General features: G+C 43.1%; 1 protein-coding gene across 1 annotated transcript; it reads right to left on the bottom strand.

Annotated features, from left to right (window-relative positions):
- Window positions 1-1,709: 1,709 nt before the first annotated feature.
- On the bottom strand, window positions 1,710-21,029 carry SLC25A43 (solute carrier family 25 member 43). The gene is made up of 5 exons (XM_062613318.1): window positions 20,709-21,029; window positions 17,556-17,797; window positions 16,417-16,589; window positions 3,537-3,671; window positions 1,710-2,310 (listed from the first exon to the last, which is right to left on the bottom strand). Exons 1-5 carry the CDS (start codon window positions 20,978-20,980, stop codon window positions 2,107-2,109), a joined length of 1,026 nt encoding a protein of 341 aa, XP_062469302.1. The 5' UTR covers window positions 20,981-21,029; the 3' UTR covers window positions 1,710-2,106.
- Between the last annotated feature and the right edge of the window lie 72 nt (window positions 21,030-21,101).

Raw genomic sequence — 21,101 nt, 5'->3', positions numbered from 1 at the left:
TTTTTGGGATTTCTCTTGCACAGATGTGATTTTGCAAAGCAGAGGCTTCGTTGGGAAAATGTTTGTCAGTGATTTATAGGTCCTAGGAGTACATTACAATACAAAGGTGTTTATCAGCATATCCAAAACAAATTAGAGGTACCTTTTGGACTCACTTGACTCTTAGCAAGTTTGAAGAGCTGATCAGAAATTCACACGCACCCATCACCCAATCTTTGAAATCTATTTAGAAATACAACGTTAGTAAAAAACATACAGGTATGCCTGGACAAGGCAAGGGGGCTCTACAGAAAGCTGATCATCCCCAACACAAGTCACATCTCCTTATTCACGCATCTCAAATAAGTCTCACCATTATCACCTGCACTGTGCAGCTGGGGAAACTGAGGTCCAGATAAACACGGTCAGTAGGCAGGTTGACTACAGAGCCAAAAGCATGTACAGTGTGATGCATGAGCCACCAGATCTGCTCTCTACCATCTTAATTTTTTGCTATCAATGTTTGCATTTCTTCTCTGAGAAGAAAACAAATATGAAGCACTCTGAAGCAGAACTGAGCAGGCTCTTTAAGAGAGATACTGCAAGACCTTAGCTGTAGGGTACATCAGTGTCAGGTTCTATGTGCAAGCCAGGCCTTAAAGTTATCATAAATCCTTCTGCACATCTCACGCCATGGTCACAGGCTGTTCCTGCATCAATCTCCATTACCTCACCCTGCTGTGACCTGGTCTAACCAAGCAGTTTCTGAGATTTACTCATTTCCACCCAGCAGGGACATAAAGAGTACAAAACCACACACCAATCAGCAGGCAAATCCTGTGTGAGCCCAGGCTGCTGTAGCCAGGGCAGGAACACAGCAGCTGTAATTCACACCTTGCCACAGCCTGGCAAGTGGGCATGTCACAGCCTTCCCACGTAGACACAGGGTTTAAGGTTTTCTACCAGAAGGCGCTAGGACGGGGCTGTTCCATAGCTGTACTTCTACAAAGGAACTGGAGGTCTTCAGCTATAATACCAAGATGATCTTTTACTGTCCAAAAGCTCACTAGACTGCTCAGAGGCCTATCATCAATTGCATCAGCGCTGGCAATAACCCAGTGGTCTTGCAGAGAGGTTGCTGCCTGCAGAAACCATCTGTGGCTCCTGGATCGCAGCAGTTAAACTGGAAAAACCACAACTTGTGTTCACAGTCCTATCCTGCTGGCAAGTTCTGAGCAGCAAAGCAGGCCTGGGTCTGTGCACAGGAACTCAAAAGTAGTTCAATATAAAAATAGAGCTTTAAGAATACCAAAACAACGTGACAAGGCTCATGGCTCTGAAACACCCAACACATGTACATTTTCAGGAAATAGAGAGCTTCAGGAAAACTGTTTTTCAAAGCCTGAAACAATCACATATGCACAGTAAAAACACAGGAGAAAGGGAGGGAGATTTTCTAGTATGCACTTAAGTTTTCAAGATTGTCATTCCGGATTATTACAGTTTGTTTGCACATTACAGTTCTCTCTTAGCAAAAGCCCAGTTGCTGCAGCATATTTTCAGCCAAAAAGTCATTCAAAATTATTATCTTTGACTAAGTCTCAGAAACTGAAGAGGGGATTCTGGAGTGTGACAGCTGACACTAATTCTGCATCCACCGAATGCCATATCTACACAGTATTATCAAAAAAAAGAGATTTCAGTAGAAATTTCTGCATGTTGTACATAATTTTTGGCCGACTCAGTATTTCAGATTACTTAAAAAATATCCATTTAAATTTTCTTACTACTTTTAAGATGCAGTCTCTACTCTCACCTCAGTTATCTTGCCTTTCTGCAAGTGGTTTTATCTCAAAATGGCTATTCTGTATTATAAAGCACCTCGAGTAACGTAAGTTCAAGTTCCAATAGCACAGTGTTTTCAGACTAGTTGCACCTCTCCTCTTCAGTCTGTGCTTGCTATTCATATTGCTTGTGTCTGTTCAGCAAATGAGAGACAAGATTTACTCGTTCGTGGTATTAAAACCACACAGTCCGCTGAAACTCTGGTACCTGTGGCTGAGCGCGTCTGTCTTCCAAAGTTCCTTAAAAAAGGCAGTGTGTGTATCTCCAACAGACACTCTGATGTCAGTTTTCAAGAGCTGATTTCCTTGGCTCAAAACTTTCCCTCCGGAGGCGCTTTAACTCTCTCAGTTCTTGTGGCTGTAAACTCTGGTCCACGCCAGGGGTTAGCTTGTAATTTAAAGGAGACTCAATATAACCATTTCTGTACAGACAGACCCGCTTGCAGAACTCAAAGGTGCTAAACATAACACCGAAGTATGGGACAATCTGATAAAATAATGACAAAAAAGCAACGTAAGAATAAAAAAGAGGCAAGATGAGACTCACTAGTAGCGTTTTTAGCTGAGATGTTTTAAAACAGGAAACTTCTAGGACTTCAAATCTGATTTGCTAACAGAGCTGTACTTATTTATATAGTCACTCTCACGTGAAACTAGGCTGGCACCTGCAGCATGCTAAAAGTAGTTTTATTATTGGTACATAACTAATTATAACAGATTTGGGAGGAACAAGGTCTGTGCTAGCTTATCACAACTTGTCAAATACCTAAGCAAATCCTAAGCAACCTCAGCAAATCCCAGTAGGAAATGTGGGATTTATTCTACATAAGCAGAGTGTACAATTTTCTTTTGCCCTTTGCAGGATGAGCAGCTCTGGTGCCATGTGGCTTTACACCAGCTGAGGTCGGGCCAGGCACATGCAGGCCATTACAATCAATCACACTCATTCAATTAACACTCAGTAGCTGACCTGTAGTGCCCCATGTAGGCAATCCTCAGCACAGCAGTAGAAAATGTATTTATGTAAAATAAATGACCTTCTGTTTAAGCTATCATGTTTTATTTTATGGTTTCAACTCATCAAGGACTGTAGTAACCAATTGACTCATCGATGGCTTGGTTTCGCGAATGAAGATTCGGGAAGAGCTTTACCCACGCTTACTACAAGAGCAATGATGACTAAGAGGGCAATGTGGGATAGGCAAATCCAGTTGGAAAAAAGGCTGCTTGGTCATTCAGGATGTTTTTGAACAAGACTGTCATCTCCTAGGTCAATCTCAAGCGACCAATGTCCTGAAACAGCTGATCCAAAGTACTACTTTTGACTTCTGGGGAAATGGCTTACACAAGGGCAATTTTATTTACAGCTTAGTCCAACATGTCAAATTACTGGAGCTCACCTGAGAAGTAAAACTTGTTTAGCTGTTGTAAGTGGTTCATTTGGAATCCTCCATCTGTACCCTACCTTGTATGTTAGCAGCACTCACTTCTCTGAGGATATGCAAATGAACTTGGAAGTAGTGACATCTGGAAACCAAGCTTACACTGGGGGAAATATGACCCAGTCTGAATTCCAAAGCTAGTTTATAGACTGCCTGAGGTTATACCTCTCATCTATAAACTGCTAACAAGTACAGAGGCATACCATAAACTTTAAAACCCAAGTGCCCAAATGTGTATCTTGATTTCTTCAGGATGAAAGCAAAACCTCACCTTGAGCAGACTGGGTGTGAGCCCTCTCCAAAGTCCAAGCACACCTTTGTTCTTCACAGTTTGCCGGAAGCAGTCAGCCATGCCAGTAAAATAGACATCAACTGCTCCATAGTGGGGAAGCCAAGGGCTCTGGGCCTGTTCAAGAGACATGCAGGGGGATTTAGAACAAGCAAAGGAAAACCAAAGTAATTAAAATAATTTTCTCCATTCTGGTACATAAGGAATACTTAATGCCAGGTTTCACCAGACTGATCTGGATTCTTCCATCAACCCAAAAGAGTCAGCTATTTTGCCTTGAAATACAAACTAACAAGGAAGGGAATTCAGTCTCTGATACGTACAAAAGAGAAAGAGAGCAGTAATTTCACACAGCACTTCCTTTTGTGCCATGTCACCACTGAAATGAGGTATTTGACATCACTGGGAGGGGAGCACCTATGAGGGGGAAGATTGGGGCTGGCCCCAGATACCACTCTGCCTTCCTGTAATTCTGATCAAAACAGAAGAGTGTGAGGACTTGCCACTGGCTGCTGAGGCTGCATCTACACTGCAGTGAGAAGGGTAACTGTAGTACAGGTTGAGTAGCAACAGCACAGTAGAAAGTACACTAAGGGCTGTAGGTGAGCAGTTGATGCCTGTGCTGTTATCTTTGCTGCATGGTCAGTTGATCCATACTAGTTAGTTAGCTTGGGAACATCCTGAAGGACTGCAACTACATTTCCAATGGCAGTACACGCAATATTTGTGCACATAGAAGTGTAGTGTGTCATTTTTAACAGTAAAATCCTTCCTTCATTAGTCTCCTACTGTGTTAGCACAGACAGGATAACCTTACCTTGAATAATCCCACCCTCATCCGTCTGTGCACATGCAGCCGTGGGTTTACTTTGCATTGGGAAATCAGGGTTTCACTCAAACACATGGCAAATGACACCTCTTAGTTAGGAGTGTGTGGGGACCCCAGCACACAGATTGATCACTATGTACAAGCTGATCACCACAGGGCAGAAGTTTGATAAAATGGGACCTGTACAGTTCACTGATCGGTGAATACGGATATCACTATACCATCATTGATCTGGAACACCATGTGGTGGAGCATTTTTTCCCTCCTTGGCCAGACTGCCCTGCAGCTTCTCAGAGCCTCTCATAAATTAACAAGCGGTGATGACATTTTCTAGATGCCTCAGCTACAGCATTTAAAATACTTGGCAACTTAGGTGCTGGAAATGGGAACAGATCAAAACTCATACTCCAAGTAAATAAGGCAAGTTGCTAATCAAATAGTTTTAATGCTATTGCATCCTCTTCCATTACTGACAAGTTTTCTGCTACACTAGAGAAGCTAACAAAAAACACCATGCCCTAAACACTCCTCACAGTAACTGCACAGTCTTCTTTAGCTACAAATAAAGTAACATATTATGATTTTTTCCCTCACTTTTTTTTGTGCATGATTGAAATGCATGTGAAATACTTCTGATGGTGGGTAACAGCTAAAACCATGTAATTTCCTACATGGACAGGACTTTTGGAAGTGATTTTGGGAAAGCAGCTGTCTGCACTGAGAAAGAAGGCAATAGGCTTCCACTACATCTTAATTTGTTGTCTTCTGGATCTTCTTTAACATGTCCTGGCTCTTTTACCCCAGAAGAGAGTAGGGTTGAGGATTTAATCCATAGTGTTTTACACTTTAAGCAGGAGAGAACAGAAGCTTTTGTTTCTCTCTTAACTTTCTCAACAGTGCACCTGATTTGTAAGAGAGGGATCACATTTGTGGGGGAGAAAGTATTTCAACTGCTCTACTTGCTCATCCCCTTTATGTCTTTGTTGGCCTTGCTAACTCCATGGGGCTACAGCTGTTTCCTAACTGTGGTGCAAGCTCCCATGGTTTCCTGTTTTAAGATGCAGAGAGGCTGACGTTATGGGATTTAACTGTTGTGATTTTACAGTATTTGGAACCCTGCCTTTGCAGGTAGTTCAAGGTAACAGAAGTAGTCCGGTAGCCCAGGGTCATGTACATCTTCACTTAATGCTCACTGCTAGAAGGAAGCTCAGCTATCTGCTTGGCTCTGTTACTTAAAGGATGTATAGTTTTAAAAAGCAATAGCTAAATCCAACAGTGACAAGGAGAGAAATAACTTTTCAAGCCTTAACCCACAGTACTTGAGAAACCACTGCACAAAGACTCTCATGACCGTACTGCAGAAGATACTGAGTGCCGCAACTGAGACTTCAGGGACCAGTTCCACTAAGAATAGTGGTATTAGCACCAGCGATGCTTAGAACAGCAGTTATAGGAGAGTTGGATTCAAAACCCTGTTCTGCTTTCTGGACTCTTAGCCAGTTTCCACGAGCTTTTTTTGGAAAAGGAAGTAATAGATAGCCAAGCAGTGAAGAGGGACAGGTTTCTAAAATGCTTCAGGAAAGCAGGAATGCTGTTAACATGCAATTCGCCTCCTTTTATGTCCCTTTGTGGTTAGACAGGGCATTGACAGAATTAACTGCATAAGTTTGACTTAATCTCCTTCATTACTGTGTAACTTGCAAAGACACATATCAGGGGGTTTTGATGACAGTTCTCCTGTCTATAACACCAAGACAGGCCACAAGCACGCTGCAGGTTTCAGTAAGATTCTACATGCAGTAAACACATCCAGAAGACAGTTGAAAAGGAACAGATAATGCAAACCCCAGATTTCTAATTTGCCCACAGACACTGACCTCTTCAAGAGATTTACTGAAGGATTATTTAAACATTCACCACAGATAACAGCCATTTTCAAGGCTTCAGTCTGAGGGGTGCAGTTTGCTTTGCCAGTCTTTCTGCTTTACCTGTGTTTCTAGGACCCTATGCACACTCTTTCAGTAACAATTATCTGCAGAGTCTCAGAATCACCTACTGCAAAAGGAAAACTGAAAACTCTATCAGTGTTCAGTTAAAATTTCAGTATTTTGGAGCACAGCCAAAGTTAAAATGTATTAATGGAAACAACAGGAAAGTGTTTCATCTAGCACTGTTTTTAATGGAAAAATAAACAAATAGCTGTGGGTGGTTCTGCATCATCTAAGCATGTCTACAACACTGCAATCCTCCTAACCGCCCTGTGGCACCAGAGCCAGAAAATGGAATAACAAAACAGATCAAACCGGTTTCTCTTAACTTTCCTGCAGAAACCTACTACAACACAATTGAAACAGCTAATCTCATACCAAAAATATCAGGCTTGAGAGACACTGCATGCCACGCACCATCAAAACAGCTTGAATTCCTTTCTTTTGACACCCCTTGACACTATGGGCTGCTGCATGGAAACCTGTTTGTTAAGAACATTTCTAAAGACTTTCTGCCCACCTCCCCTTAGTTAAGGCTGTCTCATGCTGCAGAAGGCTGGAGACACAGTACAGCTCACTGCGCTAAGAGTGCCAAGCTGTTACTCAGAGTGGTAGTGGGACTAAGTTGCTAATCTTTTTACCACTGATGGAAGATGGCTTCTCTAAATGATTAAAGCACATCAAATGCAGAATCAGCTCTATATGCTCTCCCACAAACACGATTTTAAAGTATGCAGAGGCCACCAAGTCTACCAAGTCAGTGATACACCCCCAGCTAGCATTGTTCTATTTCTATAATAGAAACCCAATAGAGAAATGGGTATAAAAAAACCCAAACCCCACAATTACCTTCACTCACTTTTTTATATAAACAAATTATTTAAACAAGGGTGAAGTGTCATGATAAAACTGAAGTTAATTGTTATCTGAAGACTCTGTAGACACCATCTCCCCCATTGTCTCCATCACAAGGTGACTGCTAGAACAACATTTTGGGAACTAATCTCACAGACCCTTATAAAGGTTTCCACTTTAATGACCTCCCCAAGCCCCTCTCATCCTCTTAGGACTGAAGGAAGGAGCTGTGACAGATTTAAGTTTTGAAGCAATTTAGCAAATAATAACAATGACTTTGAACTTTTACAACCGAGAATAAAGTTGAACATTTCCCTTCACCATCTTCTAGTCCAAATTCAGGATTTTTAATCCAAAACAAATTTTAGCTGAAATGTTCACAATTAAAAGGCAATGTGCTCCTTTTATCAAATATCAATCTGTACTGATATTTAATAAAATCAAGAATAAACGTTTCAACTTGACAGTATCCACGTTTTTCTTCTAAATTCAAAACTACTGAATGTTTTGGGGTTTAGTCCAACTTAAAATTGCATTTTCCCTATTTGGATGAATTACTGGGGACTAGAAGAGCTCGAGTATTCCCCAGCCAAGTAACTTGCAACAAAAATCCAAGGACATTACCTGTTGTCACTGGCTAGGAACATGAGTATATGCTAAAACGCTTGGATGAGTAAACTTTTTCCTTAAACGCTTTGCTAATTCGAGGCCTTACAAGGAAAGCCGTAACTAAAATAACAATGGTAACTTTTGCCTCTAGTCTCTACCCCAGTGGACAGCTACAGTACAGGCATTACTTCCTTGATAGTTGGCATTGTAAACAAAATACGCGCGGAGTAATTTACTAGCACCAACCCTAGGAAACAGTGGCAACTACTCTGATACTTCAGCATGGAAATAAAGGATTAAAGGGACTTCAAACTCTTTGTTGAAAAATAAGTTCATCAGTGAGGATGCCACTAAGGAATTCCTGGATTTCAGTGCCAATCTCCCTGGTAGCTTTGGTGCAGGTTCATACCAAAGCACAGCCTTCCCTGCTCTGGGGAACCTACGCCATCTCAATGCAAGCTACTCAGGTGTGCCACCTACATGTATCCACACACAACATGCCACCTTGCCTACAGGATAAGCTAACACAGTCTGGTTTCATGATCCAATTCCTACAGACTTTGAATCACAGAATCCTAGACTAGTTAGTGTTGGAAAGGACCTTAAGATCATACAGTTCCAACCCCGCTACCATGGGCAGGGACACCTCACACTAAACCATGCCACCCAAGGCTCTGTCCAACCTGGCCTTGGACAGTACCAGGGATGGAGCATTCACAGCTTCCCTGGGCAACCCATTCCAGTGCCTCACCACCCTGACAGGAAAGAGCTTCCTCCTTATGTTCCATCAAAACTTCCCCTGTTTAAGTTTTAACCCGTTACCCGTTGTCCTGTCACTACAGTCCCTAATGAAGAGTCCCTCCCCAGCACCCTTAGAAGGCCCCCTTCAGATACTGGAAGGCTGCTATGAGGTCTCCATGCAGCCTTCTCCAGGCTAAACAGCCCCAACTTTCTCAGCCTATCTTCATACGGGAGGTATGCCTTGCACTAGCAGAAGGCACTGAATACCCATAACCATGTCCCAGCCGAGGCATTCACTCGATCACCCTCGGGGAAGGAGCTGTGAACTTTCCCATCGGGTAAGAGCTGTGGATTGTCTCCAGATGGTTTGACCATCTGAGCTGATTTGCAAAAAGCAGGTGTGGAACGTGTTCTCTGGAAGTCTTCTGCGTTCGCCCAGTTGAGCTGGGTTTCCTCATCTCTGACACTAGCAAGGCTCGAAGCCTCAGTCTGAAGCAGGACATGCTCCTCAATCAAATGGGTCCAAATCATTCTGAGGTGAGCAATACCTGTTCAGTTCCCTATGAACCCAGTTTTATTTCCTCGTGCTCGTGTCTAAAAAACACCTGAGCTGTTTCCCTTGGGAAAACATGCTGAAACAGGAGAGCCTGAGAACAACAGGACTCCGTCAGAGCCCATACTTTCTCAGCCCTTTATATAATTCATGTACTTTCCCCAAATTCCCTGATCCTAAAGTTTGTTGTAAAAAGCCTTCCTATTTATTAATTTTTTGAGCATGCTCTACTGTTGGCACAAAGTATGAAAATTGACTAACAGTGAATGGCTTCCATGGGTGGTACGCTACCCTGATGGAAGGTACAGTAAAATTGCCTGTTATTTATGTATTTTCAACAGATTCAGGTGTCCTAGACTTCTGACTAATTAAAAACAACAAGTACAGGAAGGCACTTTACAACACAGTTCAAGAGTTCACACTCTTAATCTGGAAGCTAAAATAAGAAGTCTTTGCTGTCTGGGTTAATAAGGACACATTCAACAGGCAAGCGTAACTGTAGGTCAAAGGAAACTGAAGGACAAGGACTGGAGTTTACATTCAAGCTAATGCCACTAACAGTCAACAGAAATTTTGCTCAAGTGAAGGCTGAATGCTTGAAGGACTATTTAATTTCACTCACAAGAAAGGATTAAAATGTAAGTAAGTGCTAATACTGCGGAGAAAAGCATGTATTCACTTGGACTAATCACTCCTTCCTCCTGAGGACAGCCTTACTTGGTGGTCATCTTTGTGTCAGTGGTTTGGTAAAGCTGATTTTACCCCTGGCTAAAGTCCACCCAAAGGTCTCCCAGAGGTATGTAGGAAGGTAACGATGACAGGCTGTGAGGATGCAACCAGTTCCAGAGCAGCACTGCAGCACAGCTGACCTCCAGTTTCCTGCACTCTAGGAACATGTTGTCCTTTCCTCTGTGCCTGAACTGGGGCCAAAGCATCTCGTCTTTCTGAGATCAGTGACACCAAAGAACCAAACTGTTTACTGCTTGCTCAGAAGGTTGACATGGCTCGAAATGTGTTATTGCCAGGCTGCTGTACCCTGAGGCTTCATGGTAGGTTGCAGAATCCCTCCTCTGCTGCTAAGTTTTCCCTGCTTTTAACACCTGCGGTATGAAAAAATCTTTGCTATGGCACAGAGGCCTTTTCCTCAAGGTAGAGCAAACCCCTTACACGGGCACCTCTGGATGGTTTCTGAATCCCTCCCAATGGGTCAGCTCAATCCCTACAAACGGCTGCACCATTTTCATGCACATTAGCACTTGTTTATTTAACGCAAACCCTTGAGCAGACTAGCTTGGTCCTGCATTTCACACAGTGAATAGCAACACTAGGATCTCCTGCTGTCTGTATAGGAACTGAGGAGAAAATTAACGTTTTATAGAACTGTGACTTGACAGAGATCATCTTTCCATTGGCCTTATGCAGATGAAGTAAGGAATTACATCAAATCAAAAAAATACATAAAGGAAGAGTGACCATGAAGTTTTAGCTCCTGTTTATGGAATATTTTGCATAATTCATCACCTTACATGTCACAGGCACATCATTCTAAGCACAGACAAATGGATATAAGGCTCTCCTGTACAACTGATCAAAAGCACTCATGTTAGAGATAACAGGGATAGCTGTCACTCTGAGACATTACAGTCTCCCTGATGAAAATTACAGCTGCAGCAGTTGTGTGCACAGCAGCACACCCTAACCTGTGTCAGGCCATTAGCTGGGCCAGTTTAGAGTGTAAAGAGGTGGGCTGAGTTAACCTGATTTGCCCTAAAGCAGATGAAAGAGCTCTCGCTCACACTACACTGCTCAAGGGCTGTGGAGGCTGCAAGAGGCCGATGGCAGCTGGTACTGCCAAGTTTTAGGACTAGGAGCATGGTGGCCACTCCAGTGTTTAGACAAAAAATCATCCAGATTGCTGATCAAAGCTGTTACAGAAGGCGAAGCTCATGTTACGCTCAACACCTTTTTTCAGGCATTGTCTCAACCATTTACTGGACCAAATACTTCTCAAAGCAGCAGGGCACTCTTCTGCAATAGCCTGAGAAAGTGGTATAAAATATCTTTATAGCAACATCAACAAAACAATAGAAATTGCTGGTAGCTCAGAGCATTTAGGCATAGGGAAAAAAGAAGGAAGGAAGGGATTTTACCAAACCCAGAATATGACACCTATTACCTAGTCGCTAATAAGTACCACCAGGGCATGGGGTCCTGTCTGATGCCTGAATAGCAACGGCAAGAAGAAGGGGAGCGTGAGATCACAGGGAGAACTAAGAATGCTAAGGCAAGGACAGAATGGATAGCAACAACATACACCTTACTTCCACAAGAAACCAGGCTAGAAGTAGAAGCTCCTTATTTGCTTCCACACTATGGAATTTGCCAGTCTGTGGTCAAACGGCTCAGTGTCTGACAATTTTCAAGGCTCAGGCTCCCATGCTGCTCACTGTTCAAGGGTCTCTGTGCACAAAGTCTCAGAGCACGTCTGCTTTTGAGATGTTGTGGGGATCACATGACCCAAAAAGCATTTCTTATTTTTAAACCAGGTCATGACTCCAATAACTTTCATATTCCCAGCTGACAAGAACACAGATCTGACAAACAGCAGCAACACCACAGCTTGAGAGCTCTCAGAGGCTGCCATGCCAGCCCTACTGGCCATCTCCAATGACAGAGTGCTCTTTGCAAATGACTCCTGCTTAAATAACACAGAAGCACTGTCTCCTCCTTTCAGCAGGGAGTTGTTCTAAAGAACATGTAGCATTTTCCTTTCCAAAGCTTTGTTTATAACCCAGCCACAGGGCTCTTGTTAGACTGACTTTCACATATGAGGAGCATAGCGGATGACTTCTAAATAAATACTTGTATAACAGTACTACTTTTAAAAAGAGACTTCTGTATCTCCTTTAACTGACTTCAGACTAGAAATGCGCCAATAGGGCATAAAATTGCATTTACTTTAAACAGGCTACCTCACAAAGGGAATGACTGCTTAGTTTTCTCCAGGTCACTAAGAAATCATAGCATTTACACTATTTACAACAGATTTTACACTTGCAGAGCATCTTGTGTTCCAAAGAACCAAAAGAAACCCCTCCAACAAGACCCCCAAAATACACTGCAGAGTTATAGGCAGCTGAGGCCTAATCCATTCACTTTTGTCACTGAAAAGAGGCCACTTCGTGGCTAATGCATGGCAACAGTCTACACTACCCAAGAACAGCGAGTCTGTTTGCTTATGGCAGTGCAGCGAATTCAAAGCCTGGATTTTAAAACAAAAGGATCACTACTAAGCAATGCTTTCCCCAGAGAGATATCCTCACAACTCGAGGATGCTGCACAGTCAACACCAAAACTGTGCTGAATCCTGCAGTATACTAAAAGTATGCTTATCCTGTATTACAAGGAGTTGATGGTAAAGTTATACCTTAGTAGCATTTATTGATGAATGAGAGTTTCAGACTAGTTTTAGTTACAGAAATTAAATTATACCATCAAAATATGGTATAATTTACAAACTTGTGCAAACCATGCAAAGTTTGTTCATGTAAGCAGGAGGAGTAACTGTACATCAATGGAGGAGCTGTGAAACTTTAGGGTCATCTTTGTGCATTTTTCCTAACAAAACTGCTGAAGTCACAGGTTAATTTGGAAGGAAGGCTGAGAAGTGCCAGCCAGGAGTCTCTGAGCCTGCCTCTGAGGGTCATGTGCACAGAGGGAAGCGTCAAACTTGGGTATTACGTTTGCTCCGACCGTTTCCATGTTTGTAGGTTTTCAATTCTACACATAGCCTGGGATCAGTGTCATTCTAATAATAATCTTCCATATGGCATATAACAGCTCTAAATTAATCTTCCCTTACTGAAACGCCAGAGCTCAGTCCAATATGCATATATGAAGGACATCATAGGCAAAAAAGATGTGGGAAGTGGAAACATATTACCAGTGCTTCCCTTAGAACCAGGCTCATTCATTGCAGGTATTTCCATGTTTAAAGTAAAAGAATGAAGTGTTCTTGTATGCAAGTCTGCAAGGTAAAAGTACAGTACTATTGCTTCAATACTGGCTCTAACAAAGAATATGATATTACAAGGATTATGAGGTAAGGAAGGAAAGCCAAGAATAACAGTCAAGATATGAATAAGGATCAGTAAGTCTTTGTTCAGAAATTGATGTAGCACAAGAGTGAGTCAGGAAAGCATTTGATATAGATATCTCTCTAAATAACCCTCTCCTTCACTAACCCCCTTCTACAGATGCACAACAAAAGCCGTATTTCCATGCTGAAACATGCATACAGTACCTCTTAATTCTCTAACATACCCATCAGGAGCAAAGTGAGAAAAGGAAGATAAAGGAATAAAATTAGGATAAGCAGAACATAGAGGACTCACATATTCAGTTAAGATTCACTCATATTAATTAACATTTCTTGTAAGAAAAACATTACAAAAAATCAAGTATATTCAGCAAACACAGCATCTTTGTTAAAAAAACAACAAGATAAACGTGATAAAGATAATTCTAATAGCAGAGGGGGAAGAAGCCATGGTTACAGAGCAAATCTGGTATCAAAATCTTCACTGAAACACAGAGGAAGCATCATTCACTGACAATTCCTACCCCCACAGATGTCAGTGACAGAAGCTGCCCATGTCAGAAGCGTAGAATTCAGAGATGTAAAATGAGAAACGATGAATCAACATTATTACAACTGAAATTAACCTTATCCTTCCTCCCTGTGAGAACAATTTAAGCATTGGCTAGATGAGAAGATATATGGAGCTAATTCTTCCAAGACTGCCTAGCATGTCAGGTCTGAACTGGATGTTCTGGTCTCAGGCTTGTACTCCATCACAGAATCAGAAGACAGCTTATGTCCTAGTTTCTCAGTTTTTGAAGCTCCTGAGACCACTTTACAACTCCCTGGTTCCCCATCACCAATGGGTTCACTGGAAAAGTCCTCTCTGGCAATATACCACCTTCATCTGTCAGATCAGTGCGACAGAAGGAAAGGAAAAGGAATCTGATACTGACCTCTGCAATGTGCTGGGTTCCTCCTCATACATGAAACCATTGTTCACTGCTTCAAAACAAAGCCAGTTATTTCCCTACACACACTGCAGAGCACTCAGAGCAGCCCTGGGGCAGCTGAGGCTTTGGTGCTCTCCCCTTTCTATCAGCTAGAAAGTTGAATTACTGAATGGAGACTGATCAGAATATGACGTCTGAGAAAAACTGTGATTGAAAATATCTGCTTCCCTTTTTCCTACAGAACACTAAAATGTCCTGAAGCTATTTTTTACCCTTCTTTATTCTCCCCCTTTCTTAGGTCCCTCTGCATGATACCTTTCCTGGTGGTGTTATCTCTTCTGACCACCACCCTGCAAACTGAACAGGCCATCAAGTAAGCACAAAGCAGAACTGATCCCTACAAAGCTGGGCCCTACCCTGGTGCTAACTATGAAAAACAAACTTCTTGGATGATCTTACATGAGTTCCAGTGAGCTCTTAGTTATCAGCTTGGGTGTGATCAACAGGTCTCTTTTTTGGAAAAGCTCCTGTGACTTATGTTCAGGACCCAAACAGATTATGGGCTTTCACACTAGGCAGCTAGCTCTTCTGAAACACCTTTGCCTTCTCCCATGCCTTCAGAATAAATCACTGAACAGGTGTTTCCCTGAGCTTGCAAAATTACTGTTCAGTTGTTTCAATGCACCTATGAGAAAAAAATCCTCTCTGTTGCTGGGCCTTTTTCCACCCCAAGTATTTTTAGTATATCCACTTCCTACATATTTAGACAATAAATCCAGTTTGCTTCTTATTTCTAGAAGTGCCAATGCTTTAAGCATCTCTTTGGTGAAAGAGTACAGCCTAGTGGCAGGAAAATGAAAGATGGGCCCCTGTTCCACTTCTCTACTTGCCTGGCGAGACAAAGCATGACACAGAACTTGACATTACACCAGTTACAAATGAAAGTTACTTCTGAATGGATTACAAAACCTGAATGTTCCACTAACTGATACACTGACAGAAAATATTAAAGGGGAAACAGAACAACAAATCCCTGTCTTCCTTTATTTTTTTAGGGCAACAGTATTGGTGTGAGCTTAAGGATATAAAGAAAAAGAGGACTTGTAAGGGGCAATTGGTTTTCTTAGACCCACTGATACAGCTGGAAAAAATGATCAAATTTTCATGCTGACAATCTCTTTTTCACCTGAGACATTTTATGAGATACCTGATGAAAGGGCTCAGATTAAGGTTTCACTTCTGGACACGTGAGCTGGTCTGATAAAAGACATTACTTCTCCAGCTGAGGTCCTCTGTTACAAGATTGAGAGAGTGCAATGAAGCCTCCTGTGTCACTAGATCTGAACCCTGTCTGAAAAAGGCAACCTGGGAAGCAGAAGAGTGGAATTCAGTTTCACTGACCTTTTGCTAGCTTGTGATTTACAAACCAGGCCCTACTTGACAAAGGGGACAGGGACCTATATAATGCTGCCACACCAAATGACTGGGTTTTTTTTTGGTTGTTGTGTTTTTTGCTTGGGTTTTTTGTTGTCTGTTTATTGGGTTTTGTTTGTTTTTAATAAGATCACAAAAGCTTCCCACAAATCTGCAGTCCCATGAACTAGGCAGAAAGAGCAAACTCGTATGCCCCAACCAGAGAGCCACCAGATGATAACAGCTATTCACTGATAATACAAAATGATATGGTAACTCTCATGTTGCTGATGCTCCAGGAAAGCAGCAGCACCAGCAACTGGGAAGTCACTTGTTAACAAGAGGAGTTAGAAATAAGAAAAGGATAGTTCTGATCCTTCAGACTTAATACATGCTGTGCTTGTTCTTGCGACTGCCAGTACATAAGTCAGGCATAAATGGCAACACAAAGGCTTTGGAAATGATATGGATCTTATTCATCCTGCCTACCACTACCGGGACTGAATTCCTGTATTTGATTGAAGGTTTGCCAATTATGAACTGTGAGAATTTAATGGAATTGCTATGAAAAAGAAATTAAATAAAGCTGAAGACACAGCCTGACAGTATACATATATCCAATGACAGCACTTGAGCCCACCTTAAAAGTGTAACAATGATTTTCAGACCTAAACTAAACAAAACCAAAACAAAACCAAAGTAAAATACAATCAACCTAAACCAAAGTCTCTGTAGCCCACTGAGAAATACAGTGGCACTCATGGTCATCTGGCTAGTCTTGTTCAAAATGTCTGGAACAAACACCTGTAACAAAGTACTAGTAACACGAATGCTCTATACCTGCATCTTCCTCTTGACAGTCTCAAAGGGGAAGGAAAGTGTCTGTGCCACAGCAGCTGCTACACAGCCATTGATGAAGTTCTGAAGAGGAGTGAAATGAACGATGGGTTCTTGCCAGATTTTGTCCAGATTGATGTAAACAAAGAATGAGCCAGCAGAAAATGGGACAGCACCTAGAAAGCAAACCAGACAGGTTTATAGCAACACACTGTACACTAAGAGCTGCTCATCACATCATCTAGAAAGACAGGATAAATTTGCTGACAGTTTGCACCCCACATTGCTCAAACCCGATGAGTATTTTTGAAGAACTTTACTTTTTAGTCACTGCTTTACCACCAAACACCCATATTGTAGCACACAGATGTGCTGACAGGGGCATACATTTACACAGTAAAATGCAAATGTTGCCAGAATTATTAACTGCTTTAGTCTCATGACAGGTCAGCTCTTTCACCAGGTTTCTCTTTTGGGACAAGCTCTTACTCCAGTCCATCCCAACCCTGGCAGCTGTACAGGTACACAAAGTGGCCTCTTCAGTCAAAGCTGATCAGGGATACTTCTCTCCTCTTCTGCTTGTTTCGTGGTCTCATCAATTTTGTAGTGGAATTATACATTATTGTTGTTGATGTTATTATTATTTTATAATATCATATTGTGGAAATATGGACTCAAAATTAAATGGCATTTTTAAAAGCTATGAAGAGTGAAAAGTAATATAAAGAGGGGATATCACTAATCATCACTTTTCACATCAGTTATACATCACTGCTCATACTGGTTTCACTGAACAACCAGGGAAACACTGTCACACACAGACAAGAATTAGGAACACTGTGTGTGTTTATTTATTTAAGAGTTGAATGGTGCAAACCTTGCATCAGAGCACAACTAGATCATCTAGAGAAGAAGGAAAAGAATATTTTGTTGAATACTTAACCATAAATAAAATGCTATGCACTTGGTCATAATTAGAAGTAATAAAGCTGCAGCAATCACTGTTGTGCTTGCAAACCTTTCTGCTGAAGGCTACAGAAAAACATTACTATTTGCTTTTGAAATCAAGTGAGCAAATGAACACAGTACACACTGCACTAAACCCTGTGCAATGAGGTGATCCTTCCCCACTATTATTTTACCTAATATAGCTGGTGAAACGCCACGGTAGAGTGCAAGGAGTCCCTCTTGATGATAAATTTTGTAAAAAGCATGAACAATTCCTTCATAAGATGGCTCCAGTCGGTTCTGCACAATGAGCCGTGTTTTAATCACATCCGTGGGGTAAGTCACGATGGTTGCAACCATGCCAGCCAGGCTTCCTGCCATGATGGCTCTCCAGTGGGAAATATGACCCAACTCATCAGTAAAAAGTATAACAAGTCTCGAGTGAACACAAAGAAGAGGTACTGTTAGTGACAGTATGAACACAACACGTGAAAAATTAAGGTAGATTATTCTTGATGTAATTGCTCTTCTGCCCACAAGCCCCTTCAGCAGCAGGAGTTGAAACTTTAACGTGTTTCATCCAAGACCTTGCCATATATAACCCCACACAAACATCGGAACCTCTGTGAAACAGAATATGTGAGTGGACAAGCATAAGCAGTCTAAAAAATGTGTCTCAGAGCCCAGAGAGAACTTGGGTAAGTCCATGCTGCACTGAAGTGCAGAAATGGAAAAGGTACAGTTAATAACAAAGTCAGGGACTGGAATATATAACTCAGCAAATGCAATCTGCTTTGATTTTACTGAGCTAAAATACTTTCAGTACCTGAAAGAGCTTTTTCAGAAGCAGCTTGCATAGCTCTACCTACACCACACTTCTCAGCACAGATGAAGCTCCCACAGTTTGAGCTGTGGAGCCATGCTGGAGGCCCAGAGCACCAATTCAACAATGAGAAAGACCTTCAAATATAGAACTTGTTTGCTTCGCAAGAGACTTTTACAGTAATTTTTGACCTCAGAATCCTCATTTATATTTCCATCCACAGGATGAAAATTACCATGACTTAAAGCATGTCTGCAAGAAATCGTCTGATCATCAGAGACATCGGTACACACACCCAGTCAAAGCTATCATGTATGAAGAAATACACAGATAAAGTCATCACAGGCCTTCTGAGAGCAATTGAACCTTTCTCTGTTGCTTACTTTGGGACAGAAAGGTCCACAGGGATACATCACTAGAGAAGACGTCTGTCATGGCACTATTATGCTCAGGAGGTTAAATCTAAATCTGAAATTTTTAAATTGAAGCACAGAGTTTTAAAGACTAACATACAACTCACACGTTTGCGACACCCAGGACTTCACACAGCACAGAGTTTTAAAGACTAACCTACAACTCACATGTTTGTGACACCCAGGACTTCCCTGTGTACACAGAGCACTCCTACATCAGGGAGAAGTGTCACGGGGGGCGGCAAGAAGCAAGTAAAAAGATTTGAGAGGACAATCTTAGCTGGAGGTAAAGAAACTTATTATTCTATTTTAGAAGCATGAATTGCCTGAACAGCAGATTTACGTTTAAACTACACAGCGTTACCACATCCAAAGTAATTTGCAAACATTTACAAGTCACTGCTTGCTCAGTTGATGTTTTCTCACATGATCGCACATTTTCTTTCTACCGCATGACAGGTCCCTGCATCTACTTGTCTCGTGCCCTGGAGACAGCCCAGCACAGAAAGACCAGCCGAGCAGAAGCGATAGGGCATAAACCTTTCCTCTTTGTGTCTTGTACAGTCCCTAACGCAACACAGCCTGATTTTCCTGTGTGTGCACAGACGCATGGGGAGGGTGCTGGCGTGTCTCTGGGCACTACCCAGGTAACACTGAAGACTGCCATGGGAAGAGGGAGTATGTGCACAGTAACCACAGAGGGAGTGCAGCCAGCTAAACCCCACTGCTGTGCCTGGGCCTGCCATTGTGCTCAGCCCAGGTCCTTCTGCAAGTGCCACTACCCTTTATTGAAGTTGCCATGTAACATTTCTCTGTTTTCTGCCTTTATATACACCGCTTTCCCACTAGAAAATACAGCCCCTCAAAAATCCACAAATAATATACGAACAATACGCCTAGGTGGCTTTTATATAATTTTCTGGTAACCTACCTCCATTTGTTTTTCAAAAGAACACTCAGCGCAAACCAGAGATAAACTATAGCCTTGTGAAACTGTTTCAAGCTGAATAAAGTGAGCTATTTCGCTCAAGATCAACTGGTTTATAAACGTACATCACCCTGGCTCTTATGGGAACTTTAAATCACTGTTTCTGCCCCCCACTGCCACGATGCCCCCTCCCTTGCGTGACCACCGCACCCATTACAGGCAGGACACAACAAAGCTGCCCAGTTCCAGGGTTGCTTCATCCATCTGTCACTTCCCGAGAGGCACTGGCAGAGCGGGGAGGACAACTCCTGCTCAGGCAGATGAATGACAAACCCACAGCGTCAGCCTGGGTGGCAGCCGCAGCGCGCCGGATTGGCCAGCACAGGCTGAGACCATGCTTCTTCCCACCCAGCACAGCCCAGCATCGCCCAGCTGGGCAGAAATGTCAAGTGCATTCCGTACACATGGCTGGCCTGAATTCAAACCGAAACAAAACAAGAAGTGGCAAAACACGCTAGTGCGTGCCAACAGCGGGGCACTCCTTTCACAGACCAAAAGATACTGGCAGCAACAGGGAATCCTAGGAAACAGCACGGGCTGGCAGAGCTCAGCCAGCACTGCTCTATGTTGATCCTGCCGCATTCCTCCCAGTGTTTACCCTGATTTGCCTGTGTATTATTGAAAACAAGGTCTTAAAAGAAAATAATGCCAAGTATGAACTTCAAACCAAGTCAAATTTGCATAACAGCCCCTGCATAACTGGGAAGAACATTTAAATAATGGTTTCGTTATTTTCTTTGATACAGACAATATAAATACTTGAGAGCATATTAAAGTGTTGCAAAGAGCAGCCACCACAGTCAGTTGTAGGTAGCACTGCAACTTCATTTCTGAAGGAATCTGACAACAGACTATCTAACCACCTTTCACCTTCTGAAGAACACCTATGACTTTATAAGCAGTTGCTGACCAGCCCCTAAGAGTTGCTGCGTGCTGAATAAACTAAACACGTCATTATCCAGAGTACCTGTCCTAGGGTGAGAGCACACACAGCCAGTCAACCACCCTTAAGACATGTAAGAGCCCCTACGGACGAAGCTCTCCATTTTCCAACCCCTCTTCTGCAACAGACACGAAAGGCGAGAGAGCGCAGGCGGGGCCGAGCCCGAGACCCCTCGCTTACCGGCGGGAAGCGGCGAGCTGCAGCGCGCTGTAGGGGAAGAGGCGCAGGCAGGCGGTGAGGTTCCCCTTCCAGAGCGCCCGCACGCCCTCGGCCCGGCACAGGCTCGGCCCGGCGCTGCGCAGCCCCCGCCGGCAGTGCCAGGTGCCCACCTGCGCCAGCACCGTCAGCAGCTCCAGCGGCGCCGTCAGGCTGAGGCTCAGCGCGCCCGCCAGCGCGGCGCAGCCCAGGCGCTGCACGGCCGTCACCCGCGCGTCCCGCCGCCAGGTGGCCATGGCCCGCGGGCCGCGCCGCGCACCCCCAGACCGCACCGGAGCCGCTCCGCTCGGCGCGGCGGCGGCTCCGGGCTCGGCCAGAGCGGGGGGCGGTACCCGCAGCTCGGGTGCTGTGCGGGGA

The sequence above is a fragment of the Pezoporus occidentalis genome, unplaced genomic scaffold (genome assembly GCF_034315485.1).
Source record: "Pezoporus occidentalis ecotype Australia unplaced genomic scaffold, CSIRO_AGI_Poc_V1 ctg165, whole genome shotgun sequence".
Taxonomy (NCBI): Eukaryota; Metazoa; Chordata; class Aves; order Psittaciformes; family Psittacidae; genus Pezoporus; species Pezoporus occidentalis.
The sequence above is the reverse complement of the archived record's forward strand: the minus strand, read 5'-3'. Positions and strand labels throughout refer to the sequence as shown.

Bases quoted from the DNA above. Each gene is read 5' to 3' on its own strand.
- SLC25A43 (XM_062613318.1), bottom strand. From the start codon at position 20,980: ATGGCCACCTGGCGGCGGGACGCGCGGGTGACGGCCGTGCAGCGCCTG. The intron at 17,798-20,708 runs GTAAGCGAGGGG...TGTTCACTCGAG, and splicing joins CAGCTCGCCGCTTCCCGCCG to ACTTGTTATACTTTTTACTG. The intron at 2,311-3,536 runs GTGAGGTTTTGC...TTATTTTATCAG, and splicing joins TCACACCCAGTCTGCTCAAG to ATTGTCCCATACTTCGGTGT.